Source organism: Dermacentor andersoni, chromosome 1 (genome assembly GCF_023375885.2).
Source record: "Dermacentor andersoni chromosome 1, qqDerAnde1_hic_scaffold, whole genome shotgun sequence".
Lineage (NCBI taxonomy): Eukaryota > Metazoa > Arthropoda > Arachnida > Ixodida > Ixodidae > Dermacentor > Dermacentor andersoni.
Window position 1 is genome coordinate 302,892,219 of NC_092814.1, and position 19,017 is coordinate 302,911,235.

Here is a 19,017-nt window from a genome sequence, read left to right on the forward strand (position 1 = left end):
TATCTATCTATCTATCTATCTATCTATCTATCTATCTATCTATCTATCTATCTATCTATCTATCTATCTATCTATCTATCTATCTATCTATCTATCTATCTATCTATCTATCTATCTATCTAATCTTCTTACGCCGACGCAATTGCTCAAGTTGTCTACCTGCTTGGGCCATTAGGTATGTGCTCCTGGTCGTGATACCGTCGTGGTTGTTCCATTGTCGTCATTACAGCTTTGGTCATCCGGCACTGGTCGTGCCGTCGTCGTCACGCCATCGTCGTCGTGCAGTCAGGCTACCTTTCAAACGTAAAGAACTTGAGCGGCGCTACAAGGTAAACAGAACAAGTATTTAATTCCAACAGTTTCGATCGGTGGACCGATCTTCATCAGGGTTTTAAAGAAAATGGTAGTTCGGCCCTGGTAGTGAAGACATCAGACCGGGTGCCCGGGGTTATATATATATATATATATATATATATACATCCCCCTCGCTCTCCCTCTCTCTGTTTTTTAAAAAGAAATTGTTGCTATTCGACGTGACGCAAACGCCAGTAGTCTCAAAGTGCTAGTTGCCGTTGCCACAAGAAAAGTATGTGTGCGTCTGTAGCCCAATTATTTGCGTAAAGCCTACGGCCTTACAGGTAAACCAATGCTCTTTTGTGCTGGGGGACCCAGGTTCGATCCCATCATCAGACGCCGTAATTTCCTTTTTTTGTAGAGCTTTAAAAACGAGGGGAAGGAACCTGGCCCAATGTCCCTGGTATGGGGAACAGAATGCTTCGCATTAAAAAGGAAAAAAAAACGTTTAATTTTATTTGTCCACAAGATCCATTTACTTCATTTTCTTCTTTGTTTTGCGCCAGAATAAAAGAAACAGCGCTCTGTATTTTCGCAAATACGGCGTGGAAAGGCAGCCCCTCGACATTCAGCCACGCAGAAGTTCGCCGTCATCAAAAACGAGTTGATTTCTGATCGTCAAAACCGCGGTATGTTTGCTTGTGCAGCGGCTGGCGCTTCCTTGCCGATTTCTTCGTCATGCGCGCCTCTTCAGACGGGCTGTACACCCTCAACTGGAGAAATGGCAGGCGGCCGCTGTGCGGGCGCCAAAACTCACTCACCTGTTTCTCAGAACACGCTCATTCTTTTCTTCTTGTTTTTGTCCGATACAAGGTAAACAGCCGGTCTCTACTTGTCTGCATAGCTCGATCACTTTAAACTCTCTCTCTCTCTCTTCTTTTTTTTTTATTTGACAGCCAGCCTAAACCAAATGATTAACACGGTAGGGTCAATTACGAATTTACCAGGAAACAAGGTCCTGGCCCCATAGCAACTCCCCCTTTGGATCTCCCCCCCCCCCCCCCTTTTTTTTTTCTCGCAGAGTAAGCGCCCAGAGAAATTTTCCAAGCTCAGAAGCCGCAAAAAAGTTTAACACTCTCGCAGACTGGTTGCAGAAGTGTCGAAGGGACACGTTCCCGCGCACATCCCAGCACAACGTAGCTATCAAATTCTGGTGCTTGCCTGCGTCCGAGAAAATTGGGCTGTGCGTGTGCGTGTGTGCCACACACACACACACACACACACACACACACACACACACACACACACACACACACACACACACACACACACACACACACACACACACACACACACACACACACACACACACACACACACACACACACACACACACACACACACACACACACACACACACGCACGCACACACACGCACACACACACACACACACATACACACACGTAGTTAGATCAAGAGCCGGACGACCGCAGCTAAATGTTCGCCATCGTCTAGCTTCATTCGTTCCTGCTTCCTCTGGCTGACTGCCGCCACTGCTGCTCTGCTTGTTGGTTGGCCGTCTGCGCCAAAGAGAGGCGCGGCCATTTTTGTTGCCTCTTATAAGCCGCTTGACGGATCGGTTCGAGCCCAGCTCGAAGACAAGCGTTTGCGTAGAAGCAGCACCAATTCGGGAAGCACCCTGCAGGCTTGGTCGCTCTCCGGAGGTGGTGGGAGGGTGAGCAGGGCCTCTCTTTCATCTGCCTCACATTTTTGACGCTGCTCTCGCTGCCCTTTCCGCCTCGCCGCCACCGCCGCCGCTCCTGTGGTTTCCTTTTTTTTTATTATTTTCTTGCCTGCTTTCCACGCGCGGCGAAGAGAACGTGAACCGAGACGTGGTTCCAAAAACGTGCGGCGACTTCCGAGTCAAGAAAGGTCGTTCGCAGCTCCCGAGCGCCGTTCTTCGCTTCCTGAATCTGGAGGCGCCCGAAAGCGTGCTAATCCTACTTCGCCTCGCTCTTCCCAGTCACGAGGCAGCAAAGAAGGCGAAAGTTCGGAAGCCTTAGCCATTTCGCCTCGTTCCCACAAGGGAAGAAATGCCGCGGTCTAGCTGCTGAAGCTCCGAACAAATGTGGCGGAGTAGCTATAAAGTGTTTATGGGCATACATGCGTGCTGTGGGCGGCACTTTTCCATTGAGAGCCGGAGTGTAGGGACCATGTTCGATGCGTTTCTGTTGGGTGAGCGTGCCGATATACAAGTGAACTGAGTTATCGAAGCACGAAGCTAATACGCAAAAGAGACTGCAGCAGAGTGAAAGTGACGAACCCAAAGCCTCTGTCGTATAAAGGGCGAAAAAAGTCCTCCTTACGGCGGCTTGTGCAAACGTGAGAACTGAGAAGTGCTCGAAGAGTGCTCTCGCGGCGTCCCTCGCATCTGCTTCGATGGTGCCCAAAGTCCGGTGCGAGTCCTCGCAAGATCATTTTTCGTGCACGTCTGAGCGCTCGAGCTCCTGCGCCCGTTGGAAAACCTCCTCAGTTATCAGTGAGCGCATCTCCCCTGCTCATTTTACTATAGCTCTTTTCGTTCCGCGGGATGTAAGCACTTTTTTTTTATTGTTTCGCACTCAACATTTAGATATAGCACATGGTGCATGGTGAGAGAAGAGAAGCGCGGCGTTGCGCTGGAAGGAAGACGGAGAAACGTCGAGAGGAGAGGAGAATGGAAGGAAAGACGGGGAGCTTAGCCAGTGTATAGACCGAATGGCTTCCTTTTTGCTGGATGACCAGCCGGCAAGCGGCAAAAGGGAATTAAAGGGTTGAGAAGTGTGGTTAGGGTTGTGACCCTCTTTGTACTTGGAGGAAGAAAAACAAGCAGTTGGCATTAGTATACGCTTTCATCGTTTTGCTTTCAAAAGCGTGCTGAGAAGCGTAACAGAGCTTACACCCACTGGACTTGATCGTTCAAGTTCTGTCGGAAGACCTAAAGCATAATTGGCAGGAGTGGTACCTCAATATGGTTCCACAGCAAATCGCGTTGATATATATGTGGAATAGAAACTCTACTGCGTTAGTGCGCGAAAAAAAAAAAAAAGAGAACAGCGTCCACGCGCGCGGAAATGAGAGAAAAAGAAACGTAAAGTTGTATGCTTTTTCGCGATGCCGTTAGCGCGCAGTTGCATGCTTTTTATTTCCTTTTTAATTTCACCAGGACAGTGCATAGAAGCTAAAGCATGTACCTCTTTGAACCACTGATGTACTCTGCTAGGCACTTCAGTGTTGTGCTGAAGGAAGCCCACCTGTTTGGCAGTACTATAGTACTTCACGTCTGCTGCACACCCGAGGTCGCTTTCGATCCCGTGCCGAAGCGCCAGCCGACAAGCGCAGGAGAAGAGGTCACGAGACGCACAATGCGCTTCCCGTTTCCCTTCTTCAGTTCTTGCCGGTGAACCCTTTCGAGCCCCGCGGAGCATGACGCTTTTGACTCGTTCAGATCTGCACGCACGGTTCTCAACATCTCATTCCATCTCTCGGCGCAGTGCTAAAGCCGGCGCAGGCCAAGTGGCTGCGATCCACATCGCGGGTGGATGCGTACCGGCGGTTACAACTGCGCTGCAAGCTCAACGGGAACCCAGTCCCCTGGGTGCAGTGGTACTTCATGGGCAAGCCTGTCACGCCCAACTCCAGGGTGCACATCGTCACCAAATGGTGAGCCACGTGACGCATCGCAGCCGTTTGGTTCGAGGGAAACAGACGTGCACTACACGCCACTCGCAGCTTAAGTTGGCACGACCTTGTCGAAGAACGTGTTCGCAGCTTCTGGAATGCTGGCAGTGTCTGTTATCGTTAAGAGTGGTTATCTGAGCTGCAGGAACCATTCCCTGCTTTCGACTGCATCCCTGACAAGCAAGATGTGTCCCGGTGTTCACTTCCGCAACACCATTTCTACATATACCATGCTGTTACTTCGCTAAAGCGTTACAAGAATTACTAAAAGCGAATGCACTACTGAATTCAGCCCCAAAATATCTTGCGCGTGCTACGTAAAATAAGTTATAGATCGCGAAAGTCACCTAATGCGCAACTTTTGGAATAGTATTAACTTAAAAGCATGAGCATAAGATGAGCAAATGGGAGATTCGTCAATATGCCCAGCACGTGCTTATCGGCCAGTGACGTTCTGGGGCCGAATTCACAAAGCTTCTTGTTCGTAATAAGTGCTCTTTGCCATTGGCCGACCGCGTTCGCTAATACTATGTCTAGCATCAGGATTGGCTGGAATTTGGTCTTAAGAATACTTCTTGCGCAAGAGCTGTTGTAAGTACGAAAAAGGGATAAAAAGGGAGAAAAAGAGGGAAACTAGTGTTGGCACTCGTAACCGCGTGGAAACGTAAACACGCAACCCAAGTGTCACCTGCTGTCGGATTTTTGCGTGATTTAAAGACAGGAGGCAACTTGTAGGGCGGTCACTTATGCAAAACACATAACAGCAACAATACGTAAATCATGGTGGCTCTTACAACCTGTCGTTCTTGGGCTTGTCTTTCATACATACACGCCTTGAACAAATCTGCGATTGCGCTATCAACACCAGGACCGATTGCTTTGCAGAATGCACGGATTAACAGAGGTGAAAAACCGCCTAATGCCCTTGCTTTCTTATGCAGATTGCAAAATTGACGGTTTATCGCTTTCAATTATAGATAGCCTTTAATATCAGGACCCGTTCTCACAAAAAAAAAGCTCTTACGCTAGAATTGTTCGTATAAGAGCAAATTGCATGGACTAATCCAGATGCTGGACATTTCCTTAGCGAAGATGGCCAGACAATGGCAAAGAGCACCTACGAACGAACAGATTTAAGAATTAGGCCCAGGTGTCCTTTTTTTTTTAAAGATATCTTTTTTTTTATCATATGTAAAAGATAGCGCTAGCTATCCCGCCTTTTCGTGTAGATTTCTGGAAGACGCGAGAATTAACTGCATGAGAAATTGCAATGCCAAGCTAGCTACATAAAAAAGATTCACTGATTAATTTTCTCATTATTCACTTTACAGCACATGTTGAAATGAGAAACTTAAGCCATGCAGCCATGCAGCCATAGTTGGAGAAGTATGGGAGAGGCCTTTGCCCTGCAGTCCAGGCTGATGATGATGAAGCCATGCAGCAGTGAATTCATGTCTGCTTAGCGGTAATCTATATATAAGACCCCTTTCAACATATCCGTTCCCGAAGTCTAAAATACGTTGGCGTTGCAGTTAATATCTTTCTGAACAGCTAGAGGGTGCTTTCGGGAAACTGTCGACTGGGCCGTCGTCGTATTTCGTTGCACATATTGAAGAACGACATCTGAAAAGTGGCGCTAGTTTTAGGATTTATGCTTAAGCGGACATTCACCACTGCTCGGTCTCAATTTCTCAACTGCAACATGTATCCTAAAGGTGAATAGTTAAAGCTTATTAGTGAATGTTGTTAATTAGCTAAATGCACATTGCGATTTCTCGCGCAAGTAATACCGACCTATTCAGGTAATACAAGCCGAATTGTGCTGTATGGTCCATGAAATTTAAACAAAGAAAACTGTTTAAGTATATTTATTTAAAAAAAGAAAAAAGTATACCGGTGAGTTTTGCCGCCAAGCATTTTGGTATACTGCGGTCGTGTTCTCGAAATTGTGGCTAAGTGGAACCTTACCGCTCCCTCATCAATCTTTTTCCGTGCTTTTCCACTTACAAAATGGTAAAAAAATAAGAACAAATTATGTAAACCTGATCGGCCCTATATCACAATCATGCACCACCGTGCCTCTCCTGTCTTCTGCTGCCGAAATTTTAAAGGACTCGTCGCGATCCAAAGACCCAGGCAGTAAGAAGGACTCTGCTGCTCCATTCAGAGTTCCAGCCGTGGTAAGCAATACCGGCTACACATCTTTGAAACAGGGGCGATTGTACGCGGAGTGACCTTTCAACCAGCGACGTACGCGGAAGCGCTCTCAATCGGCAGCACCTGGCGTGTCTGCGGGAGTAGCTAATTGTTGTCTCATACTGGAGCTCCCTTTACGAGAGTTCCGGTGGTTCACTCTGACTACGCAGAGGGAACGCGAGCACTCCATCGGAGCCCCCGCACGAGGAGACACCCCCCTCCCCTCGAAGAATGGATTTAAATGTGAGACGAGCACTTCGCAGAGCGAGTCGCCACCACTCCCTTCGCACTGTGCCGGCTGTTGCAATTAAAGCCTGTTCCGCATTCCGATCTGCCACTGTGTCGCACGCAGGCGCCAGTCTCGGCTGGAGATCAAGAGCGCCCGGCGGCAGGACTCGGGCCTGTACGAGTGCCGGGCGTGGAACGTGCTGCGCAAGGAGCCGTCCACGGTCTCCGTGAGCGTGTCGGTGCGTGACCGCTACCCGCCGCCACCGCCCACGCCGGAGCCCACACGGGCCACAGCGTCCACTACGACCAACGGTAGGCAGCACCACATTCTCTCTCTCTCCGCATGCGCCCCGCATTCGCGTGACAGCTGTAGCATATCGGACACTAGGTTCCGGAGAGCTGAACGGAGCAGAGTTTCCGTCACTACTGCGCACGCGCACTGCAGCCACCGAGACAGATCGGGCCTCCCCTTTATCACCATCTTCATCAGCTTACTTCATGTCCACCGCAGGACAAGGGCCTCTCTTATCAATATACCCAATAACCCCTTTCTTTAGGACCCCTTAAGACCCTTGAGTGTCCTTTTAAAGGCCGTCTCAGGGCTTGAGAGGCACTTGTCCCTTTCAGGGACACTAAAGGTGGTTGTTAAGCCATGCTATATTAGTAAATTATGCTTCTGCAGTAGTAAACTGGCAAGCCATATTGCAAGAGCAGGCCTAGTAAGCCTGAAAAGACGCAAAAACGAAAGGCGGATGGCGACGCCGCAGTTCAGTTCCCACGCCAAATTGTCGCGATGTCGGATTTCGAGAGCGTCGGCTAGGGATTAGTTAGCTGTTTACCGGCGAAGAACGGCTGCGTTGCATTCTAAGGGTACCAATGACGCAACCAAACAAGTTTCGATAACTTTTTTTGCTGCATCGAAATCACCCAAATACGATAAGATAGCTTGAATTTATGACGTCAAAGTGACTTATCGGCACGGAGGTTTAGGCGCCTAATTCAATGGAGGTAAATTCAGCCTTCGTTTTATCCAGTAATAAGCTACCTTTCTTTTTTTCCGCCATACGAATAAATATAGAGTTTTGAAGGAATACATACACCACTATTGAGTGATTTATTATGGTTATGTGTCCCTTTAAGGTTCCCAATTGGTTGCACTGAAGGCCTGGTCAGGACATTTCTGCGTTTCATGTGTAGTTGAACAGGGAAGGTCCGAGCTAAAGCATTCTCTTAAGAAAAAGCAGTGGCTCTGATTTCGCACCTGGAACCAGACAACTATACCGATATGCTAAAGCACTCACTCGATCGGACTTGCTTCTCGAGTCGACTTTACTGTGGCTACGTACTTTTAATGTGCAATCCATATGTGTAGACCGCACGTACGCATTGCATGCGCACGCGATGTAAAATCGAGAATTCGCGAGGTCTTCTTTTTTCATTATTTCCTTTCCCTCTTTTTAATTCGTTTTTCTTCCCAGCTTGTTAAAAACCTCGAGCGATGGAGAAGTGCATTAAGAAAAAAGGTAGTCATACAAAGAAAATAGATTTATATGAAAAAAAACACGAATGTAAAGCAATTCGTATCATGCCATGGTGCTAAATGTTCACCCAGTTCCTTCGAAATGGCATATGCAGACGTTTACTGCTAAGCTTGCGAGAGCGCGTGGAATGTGGTAAAACACATTTCGAGGCCTTCAGGACTGCGATATATAGATGTGCACTTAGATCCGGTCCCGCTCCATAAACTTACATGGAGCAGACAAATTGATAGACGACAATCAAGACTCTAGGCCGCAAGGAAGCAATGCGCATGCTGCACTAAGCGCTAGTCTGAGCAGTGTCACGATAATCTTTGGCTGCCCATATTTGGGTGGTCACACACCAACAAATTTTATTGAACTTCCTGCTTATTTTAAGATTAAAAAAATTCACTGCCGCATGACAAAAATTGAAGATATTTAGTTACAAGGCATTACATGTGCATGCAAAATAAAAAAAGGAATCGCAGGTGAGAACGAGGAGGTCGTAAATACAGTGATACAGGAAAGCGTATGCGCGTATCATTAAAGAAAAAAGGAGAACAGAAACATATCGCTTATATCAGCACTAAATAACTTTGCACATGCTCTTTCAGTTTCCTCTATAATTAATTTCCCAATGAGCTGTTCGTGTATTCAACCACTTGAAAAGAAAAAGAAAGAGAGAAAAATGCACACCTAGCGGTAAAACATTTCTTCCCAAGTCAGATCAGCAGCGCATGATCTTTGTAGTCTTGCGATATGCTATTGTGCACGACATCTATGCATGGGAACCGCTTCGAGAAACCGTTAATTGCTTGTGTGTCTGTGCCACAGTATTGCTCGTGCAATAATGTACATCGCATGAGAGCATCATGCGGCATGCCCTTAGCTTTGCAACTGTGAGTAGAATTAGTACATGAAGCATGCATCGCCACACGGCACAGGTATTGCTCGGCATTGTTAGCCGATTATGCGTCCCAAAACGTTCAACACTGCGCGCGTCGCAATAACACTGCACGTAGCAGCTAGGGTATAATATGCGTTCTGATCTGAGGACGTAGTATATGTATAAATCGTATATGTATATATGGTATTTGTATTCCTAAACACCGTCCTCTTCACTTTGTGCTTTAGATAGTCACTAAATGCCTGTCCGCGCGTAGCTGCCTTATCGTTTATGAATCAGCCGCAGTGGCACGTAATATATTAATGCCTTCAACGATGTTTGCATACTCACTAGTCCCGATTGGCAAAGTACTACTCAAAAGGAAAAGAAAAAACAAATCAAACGAAAGTATGCGATGAAAATCGAGCATTTTGTCCTCGGAAAAAAATATATATATGTGCGACGCAGCGCAGCTTGACACGCAGTCGGCTAACAGTGTGCAGGTGAAGGCAAGGAGAAAGATATATATATATATGTATGTATATATATATATATATATATATATAGTAGAGAAGAAAGAAATCAAGACTAGGACGTATGTGCATTTGATGGAAGTCTTGGTGGACTGTGCCGCATTTAGTGCTGTTGCAAAGCCCTTGACACTTGAGGAACAAGGAAAGGTCCGCTGTTCATTTCACGATGACAAGTATGCCCAAGAAAGAAAGAAAGAAAGAGAAACGATAAAGAAGGAGAATGAAATTAGGGTAGAAAAAAAAAGGTACAATGGGAGCCAAATGATCTTCCCCCTGTCAAATTCACATTCATTCTTCATTTTCGTTGAAGATAAGACCCGCTTACAGAATATAACAAAGCGCCTAGAAGATGTTGATTATAAATATATGTGCTTCTGTAACTGTTAAGGCGAAGTTACTGAATTCTCGTTGGTGATGGTAACTTACAGAGTTTAGTGGCTGTCTCGCAGACGCCACATCGATTCCAGACATTCCTTTAAAATGTGGAACTACATTTAGCAATGAGCAGCGAGTCCAAGCTTCGAACGATCTGTAGTACAGTATAGTTCCCAAGCGACGCAACTTTGGCAATCTGGTAAGACCGTGATGGGATTGTTCGTCTGGCGCTTTCAAAACACGAGACTGAAGATATAGTATAGACCTCGGAGAAAGATAAGCAAACTGCAAGGCGCCAGTTCCAGCGTAAGCCAAGAACAACTGGCGAAACAACAAGAAATAGGCGCAGGTAAAGGCACGACCGCTTTAGCGCCATACCCGTGCCGGCCGATTGAAAATGGCGTCATGCTGCAGAGTGGTGAGCTAGCGGGTTCAGTATCCAGCCACGGCGGCCACATTCCAATGGGGGAGCCATGCGAAAACCTCCGCGTACGAGTACCTTACAGCTGAGGTACACCCTTGGGATATAAAACCCCGTCAGTCAATCAGTCTCGAAATCAAAGTGGCCGCTACTGCGGCGTTATAGCGGTCACACTCCACCAAGGCGAGCACGTTTGTAGCTATGCGCACAGAAAAGGGAGCTGGCGGGGGATTAGCCGAGGTAAAGAGCGCATGTCCCGCGTGGCCTGTGCACGTGCGCCTGTTGCCGCCTCGAAGATGCTTGCCTGCACCGAGCAAGAAAGAGAGCAAGAGAGCCTGTCGGCGCAGCGCGAGTGCCCACTGACGTTGATTCAAAAACGCGCCCCTTTTGCTGTCGTTCGTGGCGTAATAGACTCTACACTATGGCCCTTGAAAGGACGGCCCTGCCCGCTGGTCTCCTACTGCCTCAACGGAGGGACTTGCATCTTCTACGAGGCCGTCAAGGAGCCCGTCTGCCAGTGAGTGTCTGTTCTGTATAACTTAGGCCGCCAGAGAGCGCTGCTCTGGCGGCCTAAATCCATAAGTTCCATCGTGTTCTAGCGTTTATCTCTATTGCGCATAGTATGGGTATATATAATTTACTATAGTTCTGTGATAATACCAGTTATAAACTTTGCCATGATTATCATCTCTGATATCTGCATCAAATTTAAGGTACGTATACCGTGAAAAGGTCGGGACGCGCTGCGGAGCGGGCGCGCCTGCCGTACTTACAGGAAGCATACACGCGGAAGTCGCACGCGTATGTAGGCTCCCGTAGCCGTGCTGAGTAAAGAGCGCGATTCAATTAAACCATTCGACAGGAGGCGTGGACGCTGATGCGCTGTCACATCACGAATGGATAGGAAGGGCCGTTTGGGCCCGTGCACATGCACGTGACGCGGCGCTTACCAATGACCGAAAGGTCCTATGAGCACACGAAGCGTGTGGTGTCACCATGGCTACTGCTGATAACTGCTCAACGAAGATGAAATATTGGCCCTTTTCACGGCGATCCCGTGGGCGCTGCCATGTTTGATCACGTGGTGACGCGTCCATCGCTTGCCTCAGCTGCCTCCATTGCCTCTGTGTTTACAATATACAGTCGGTGTCACCCTTGTGTAGAACGCGAGAATGGCGGCTGCTGGGGCGCTCAGGAGCCAGTCAGCAACGACAATAGATAGTTGCTGGGCCCAAACGTGCCCATTAGCTACCGTTATACGTTGCTGGCTGCCTCAGGAGAGCCCCGGAGGCCGCCGTTCCCGCACTGTACACAAAAGTGACACCGACTGTACACGACGCCGGTGCAGCTCTACAAACCTCTGTTTCAGCGTATATCGTAGATGGTGACTGGGTGGATGACACAAGCTTTGGCTACAGCTTCAAAGCACATGTCAGCGCTTTCAGAGCTCATTATGCTTTATCCAAATGGCACAAGCAGCGTATACGGTGCTTGTAATAAAAGTGGGCTAAAAATGTATCCCAAACTATCCTAACTTTCCGCTAATGAATTGAATCAGTATCTGTGCGTTTAGGTCTTCGTTCTTTATTGAACAAACACTTTTAAGCAGTGGCTTGTCACGTTTCTGACTCAGTAATGTTCCCCGGGTGGTCACTATCTGATTGCTTTTCTGCCTGATCACTCGCAGATGTGCTCAGTTGCAATAGATTTGTTCTTGCTGGGCACACGGCTGGTAGCGTAGATGTTTAGTACATTGTAATAGCTTGTAGCAAATATATATTATCACTAATCACTCGCTTACTGTGTGGACCGTTACGAAATGTTGAGCTTCGAACATTGGTGTGCTGTCAGTGTAGTTGCTGTCCCCCATGCTTCGGCGCATTGATTCAAGCGTGCACCCGTTCACTTATTCTTGATACATTGGCAACAGAGTGGGCGTAAGATTGCATGCGAGTTGGGCGGATGTGTGTAGATAATGTACGAGAAACTTACTATATGCCAAGAAGCGGCACTAGTCCCTTTACCACCATATAGCGAGTGGTACTCACTCGTACAGATGTTCCGGGGTTGAAGTCCTTTCCTTGGAGGTTATCGCTGCAGCCCTGATGGATGAGTTAATTTTTTTTTATCCTCGAGGGAGGCTGTGCATCACAAAGAGCCGGTAACACAGGCTGTCCTTGTGTAGCAGTGGTCCGTGAACTTGGACACAGATTCATTCCATTCCTTAATATGCCAGCCACAATTTTTGCAGCCAACTACTGCACTCGTCTTCACTTCACCACCCCACAATTTTCAGCATGAATGAAGCTGCATTAGCGAAAACCCAACTGCATTTCCGACAGCTGATCGCACAGAAACAGAGCAGAAGAGATAATGATTTCGTATTTGTGCGCTTTTGCTGAGGCAACGTGTGGCACGCCGCGGAGAGCACCATCTCGTTTTTCTAGCGCAAACTGCTTCGCGAAAAGGGTCAATAGACAGAAATAGTGCGGCATAGGCATAAAAATAAGTACATGTTTTGAGCAAGGACCTCACGACTGATTATCAAGCAAATATCATCGTGCAATATGAAAAGTCACAGATTCCAGTGCAACAGCCGCGTTTCGATATGGGGGTAGAATGGAAACACATCTTCGTGCCGAACTTTGGGTGCACGTTAAGAACTCCACAGGGTCAAAATTAATCCGAAGCCTTCCACTACAGCATCACTCATAACTCTTAGTGTTATTTTGGATGCAAGTACAGGTAGCTGCTGACTCAAGGTAGTGCCAGCACAAAGGAGGTGCTAAGAGAAAGCCTACTTTATTGAAACCATGCTTTATATTAATTGTCCACCCTATAAGATATTGCCCCATTGATGGAGCTCAATATGGAAAGCTACAGCTATACGATTCCATGCCTTTGATAAGAGATTTTGATAGACGCATTTCCACCAAAAGTTTGAAATATCCATGTTTTAGATAAGAAGGCTCAATTATATAAAACAGGGATGCCATAAGGATGCCAATTTTGTTGGGTACAGCTTTCTCAATCAACATAGGCTGACAGATTTCATAGTCTAATCAAAGTATCTTTTAGTTGGTCCTCTTATATTTGTTGATATGCTAATACCTTGTTTATGCAACCATAAAAATGTATGTACACATTCCCTTAATCTGGCAATAACTTTGGCAGATTACCATGTTATACAGCACAAATTACTGGATTTCCAGCATTTGCAAAACATTATCTCAAACTAAAGCACGTCTTCTCATTTGCTCACAAATTGTGCAATGTAATAAGCCTGTTAAGTACTGTAAATTTCTCACGAGTGTTAGCAAGAATGTGCACATGATTAACAATGATTCACATAAAGGCCTTCAGATTATGTATTGTCAAAGATGACAGCTATGATCAAAAAAGAGGACAACATGTAGTGCAGTGGGGCTGCTCAGTCTGTGTACTCCACACTGCCTTGTCATGTTCTCCATTGAATTGTATGCTGCAAATTGCATTTACCTGCATGGGAATCTTGAAGCACATAACTATGGTGGCAATTCAGGTCATTTGTTTATTTTTATTTTCAACCTCATGCACTGCAGCAAAACACTATGATGCAATAACACAACACATGCGTTGAGTGCCACAGCTTGTGAATGGTGATAGTAGTAAACATAAAAACTTGAAAAACATCGACACTTGTTATACATTAAACATTGAGTCTTGTTAGCAGGGTACTATAAAACACCGATCTTCAATGAGCAAAAATAGTAAAAGCGAATTATAGTAAGCAAGGTGATTGTGCTTAATAGGAAGTTACCATTCCTCTTGTATGAGTGCAGGAAACCTTATGATCAACTACATAAGTTTTAAATGGGAAGGTTTGGTTCAATAGTTTTTCTTTTTTGGAATTTAGTAATATTGAGAAAAAGAGCAATTACACAGGGTGCACAGCATAATAAAACAAAATAGCATATTGGAGATGCACAGATGTTGTGTGGTACGGAGTCTTAAATAGCTGTGAAACAATTCTGGGTACAGTGCTGCAATCGCGTACCATTGCTCTGGTTTAAAAAGCAGTAACTCTATAACTAGGTTTGAGGACGGAGCAAAGCAAGCTTTGTGAATGTGTTTTAGGTCCTTTTAGGCGTTTTTGGTACCTCATTTGTCCGATCCCATTGGCCTATTTTGATCAAAGCCTCCCCTTTGTTACCACCTGTGGCAATTTTTGGATAGTATCTCAGTGGTTTAAGCTAACCAACATCTGCACAGACGTAGTACAGACCCTTAAGCTTTCATTTGCCAGCTTTTTGTATTCTAACTGCTGTACAAATTGTGGGGATGTGAAAATTACTCTCACAGGTTGCTTTCCAACAGAGAAAAACTCCAACCAGTGTGAAGTGGTGTTGGAATTTCTCGTAGAGATCCACAGGAATCAGATGTAATCAGGATGCACATATGGGCTGAGTCTTGCCTAATGAACATATCATTGGCAAGGTCGACACAATGCTGAATTCGCTCTTTATAACTTGCAAACTCGTTCCCAGCTGCTGCGGTGAAAATGCACTCATGTTGCCTCATTGATGGATATACGCTGCCACAGATCATATATCAGAACACCATGCATACCTCAAACCACTCAACTTTGCATCTGAGAGAGAAAAATCAAATGTGTAGCATGCAGACAAGTAACTTTTGTATCACTGGTGTAGCTTACTTAACCAGCATGGTGTAGCCTTTATTAAAGCCCTGCTTGCGTTTTACTTTCAGATGTGCAGAAGGATTTATTGGGCAGCGTTGTGAAAACAAGGACACTGCATCACTGAAAAGTGAGTTCCCACCTTTCTTTACTTTTGTTTACTTTGCCGCATCAACCTTTGTGATGTGCCCCGTAGGAGAGCGAGCACAGTATAACGGGTCTGACTGCACCAACAAAAGCACATGAAGTTCATTTCCTGCTGAAAAGGAACACCAAGCATTCCTTTACCTTTTAGGCTGTTAATTTTTTTTTGTATACATTTTTAAAGGCCCTTTATTGCTTATGGGCACAATCTCTCATTCAGTGAGCATTTTTATGGCATCTATAAAGGTAAACAGAACTATAACCTCTCGCCCTGCTTTTCTTTTCCATTTGAACAACACTCAATGTGCCTATTAACCACTAAGATACCGAAGGCGAGTATGACACACGTTAGAGAGGAAGCAGCAGTATTTAGCATTCGTGCAGCCAACCCACGAGTTCTAGCTTGGTGCTTTGCTCTTTTCTGATCTGTTGGCTGTGCTACATTGTTAGCAGTGCTGCATTGTTAGCAGTGCTCTTCTCGGTCATTTAGTATGTACACATGCTATAGCAACCTTTATATTTCTTCCTCACGCACACTCATGCTCAGGATTTGAGTTGTTCACGTGCTCCTCTACGTTTCAACACCAGACGTATTAACAGTGCCATATTCTAGGCTAATAAAGCAGCAAGATTATTAAACTGTTGTAAAGTCTCTGATCACATACTACCAAACTGTGCTTTTCAAAAAAGGCAATGAAATGAAAAAAAAAAAAAAAAAGAACATGCGCGCTTGCATTGGGTGTCCTGTTATCTGTCCTATGTAATGCATTGAGAAACATTTGCTGCAAATACTGTGCCTTAAAGAGGTGCTGTCACATCAGTGTCCTGCAGAATTTTAGTAACTAGCAATATATGTAGGTTGTTTTCTCTCATCTAATTATTCTAATGATGCCAGATGAAATAGTACTATTGTTCCGAGCTGAGAGGCCACTCAGATGTTGCGAACACAATATATGACGAGAACTGCAGGGAATAAATACAGCCAAACCATGATATAATGAAAATGAATATTAAAAAAAGTGAGATATGACGAAGGTGTTTTCCTGTCAGAGGTGATGTCTTTATAATGAGATTCTATACTATATGTATATATAGCAGAAATATATATATGCAAGGTGGTAATCCAATTATGAAAAGTGATTTCACTCAAATCTTTGGGTTGTTTGAGGTACTACGTCGTGTGCCCTGCGGCAGTGTCTACTACTGACAATGCACCCTTTTTTTGTTATTTTCATCCTTCTGCCAGCTGCTTGTAGACTCGGTGTATTTCAGAAGGCTACATACCTTGTCCCTAGAAATGCTTTCCCAAGCTTCCCTGCGCAATTTGTATGTAGACATTGCTCTCTTCTTGTGTTTGCTTTGTGTAGCATGTAGTGCTTGTTTTTGTTGCCAGTTGTGAACTACTTCATTTCTACGTGCCTCACTGTGCTTCCCTTTTCCCCAGCAGCGCCTCCTGAATTCGATACAACGATCCAAATGATGCAGTCCTACTGGATCCGATAGGCGTCGCCTGCTCTAGGAAACTATTTATACATATATATATATATATATAAATATATATATGAGACGGTGTATGTACATAGGCTATTTAAAACAAGCAACAAAAGATTCACTGGAGAAAGAAGAGCCAACGAAAAATCAAAACGCTTCGAAATGTAGGTCCCTTTTTTGTTTTGTCTGCGCTTTTGTTGGGTGTCTTGCTTTGTGTCCACTTATTTTCCCATTCTCTTGTTTATACGGAGTTACCTTATTGGGCAAGCAGCATAAATTGGGTACATATATAAAGGCGTAAGCATAGTCTGTAGGGAAATATAATTACCAGACTACAAATGTTCTGTGTGGTTTTCTTCTTTTTTGCCCTTCCCGAGACTGCGCAGCTAATAAGTATGCTGAATAATTTAGCGCTAAAGTAATACACAACATAGCATATAAGCAGTGATAGCTGGCAATTCAACATGCTAATCAGTAGCATTTCTCAATAATGCTCACTGCTGAATTAGGGCAGCACACACTTGTGAGGCTGATGATCTTATGACAACAGTGCAAACCGCAGACACAGTGTGTAATTAACAGTCAGGTCAATAATAAATAATTGTTCCATATACTTATGTTCAAGCAGTGTCTTTTATGTCATGTCCTGTACTTATAATTTTGATATGACATGGGTTGTCTGCTGATCACATGCATTCTTGTGAGCAATCGGCCACACGGTCACTATGCAAGCTGAAATATAGCATACCATGTTCAATACTGTGTTCCTAGACTGCCAAGAGGTATTGTACATGCCAGTGTCCAAAACTGTCCTGTCTCAAGACACAGTATTGTTGAGTGAAGGTGGTATTACTGTGAAATTGGCTAACTGATCAGCCCCAATTATGACAATTGTGTACACTGGCATTAGAGTGAAACAGTGTGGATGTAACACTGCAGCCATGCCATTAAGACTTTCATATATATGCCAATCTTCACTTTATTCTTGTGGAGTCTTCCTTACACCATGTTGCTCAGTGTTCTATATATAGTCGACTTCCGTCCATTAAGTCAACCCTGATAGGACCGACGAAATCGATCGAATTATCCGGCGGGTCGAATTAAGCAAGCTGTAGAAAAAACGTCAAAACGCAATGCTGACTTGTTTGGCAGTGTTTTCCCGATTCTAACATGCCCGCGCTTTCTATGTGTCCAAAGTGGAAAACTAGCATAGAGATAACATTAAAGCTCCTAAACAAAGGAGACATCTAAAGCGCACCCAATTTTTAGGTAGAAAAATGGGCACTGGTGTAATCTATATTGCGCAGTAGCAGCCGGTTTCTTGTCTTCGCCGCAATACAGCCGTGTTATGCGGCAAAGCATAAAAGCGCAATTTCCGGCTTAATTTTTTTGAAAGAAAAAGCAAAAAAAAAAGCAAGAGGCGCGCGTTAGCATCGGGTAAATGCCGTAATCAGACATTGTAAGCTACCGTTATTACTTGGAAAATCTTCCTAAGGCAGGCCGAAAATAAGCTTCTTTCGACGGCAGATAATGCGTGTTCAACGCATTTACTGTCCCATAAGCTCTGCCGAAACAAACACACCTAGTAAAGAGGTCGCTATTGGGTCACCATAGAGGTCAGGCGCGTAATGCTGACTGGTCAAGTTCAAATTAAACGGCTAAGGCCACTTTTAGGATCGAAATAACGAAAGTTTCTTTTTTTCTCATAGAAATGCATGAGTGCTGGCCGGGACCTACGGTCAGAATCAAATTAACCCCAAAATCAAGTTAACCGGAGTCAAATTAACGGAAGTCTACTGTACAACTCAAACCATCTGGTAAAAAGCTCTTTAGTAAGCAATGTGCTGAAGAAATGAATACAGTCGACTTTCATTATTAATTTGACATATTGGGTCACAAAGTTTTCGTCCCCCATAAGTCACTTTCCATACCTTCGAAATTGATAGCCAATGAGGTGCACGACAAGGAAGTGTTTTTTTAACGAGAAACAGTGCGTGTTGCTGTGACTGCAAATGGCTACACATCCTTGCCATTTCACCACTTGTCTACTGCAACATCTTTTTGCAGTAGGATGTGAAACTGGGTGACTTGGTTGACATTACTCATAGGCAGTGCAAATGAGACAAGTGATGCAGAGAATAGAAACACACAGGACAAGCACTCAACTAACAGAGAGAGAGAGAGAGAAGGGAAGAAGGAAAGGCAGGGAGGTAACCAGACTGAGTCCAGTTTGCTACCCTACACGTGGGGAGGGGAATGGGGAGTGAAAAAGCGAGAGAGAGAGAGAACTTAGGTGTAGGATGTCTATAGTCAGGCACTCAAGTCTGTTGCCTTCAGGTAGTGAAAAAGCGCTCGAACTGCTTTCTGCACTAATGAACTGTGAGGCCAGGCTCCCAAGATCTTCGCTTCCGTAAATGGCCTGTCATCCAGTCTATTCAAGGCACACTGGAGAGTCTCACGTTGATTATCGAAGCGAGAACAGTGGCACAGAAGGTGACTGATGGTCTCTTCACACTTGCACTTAGCGCAC

The 19,017-nt window shown here is 45.2% G+C and overlaps 1 protein-coding gene across 4 annotated transcripts in view; it reads left to right on the top strand.

The window, feature by feature from the left end:
• LOC126547883 (uncharacterized) overlaps positions 1-19,017 on the top strand; it is a 171,222-nt gene that overhangs the window by 137,496 nt on the left and 14,709 nt on the right. For 2 of the 4 annotated variants that reach the window (XM_055063344.2, XM_055063345.2), the window contains exons 2-5: positions 3,829-3,997; positions 6,564-6,751; positions 10,586-10,691; positions 14,924-14,982. In XM_055063344.2, the coding sequence (XP_054919319.1) occupies positions 3,829-3,997; positions 6,564-6,751; positions 10,586-10,691; positions 14,924-14,982 (522 nt within the window). Of the gene's footprint in view, positions 1-3,828; positions 3,998-6,563; positions 6,752-10,585; positions 10,692-14,923; positions 14,983-16,440; positions 16,652-19,017 lie in introns of all 4 variants that reach the window. The other 2 variants (XM_055063342.2, XM_055063343.2) reach the window with 2 other exon arrangements.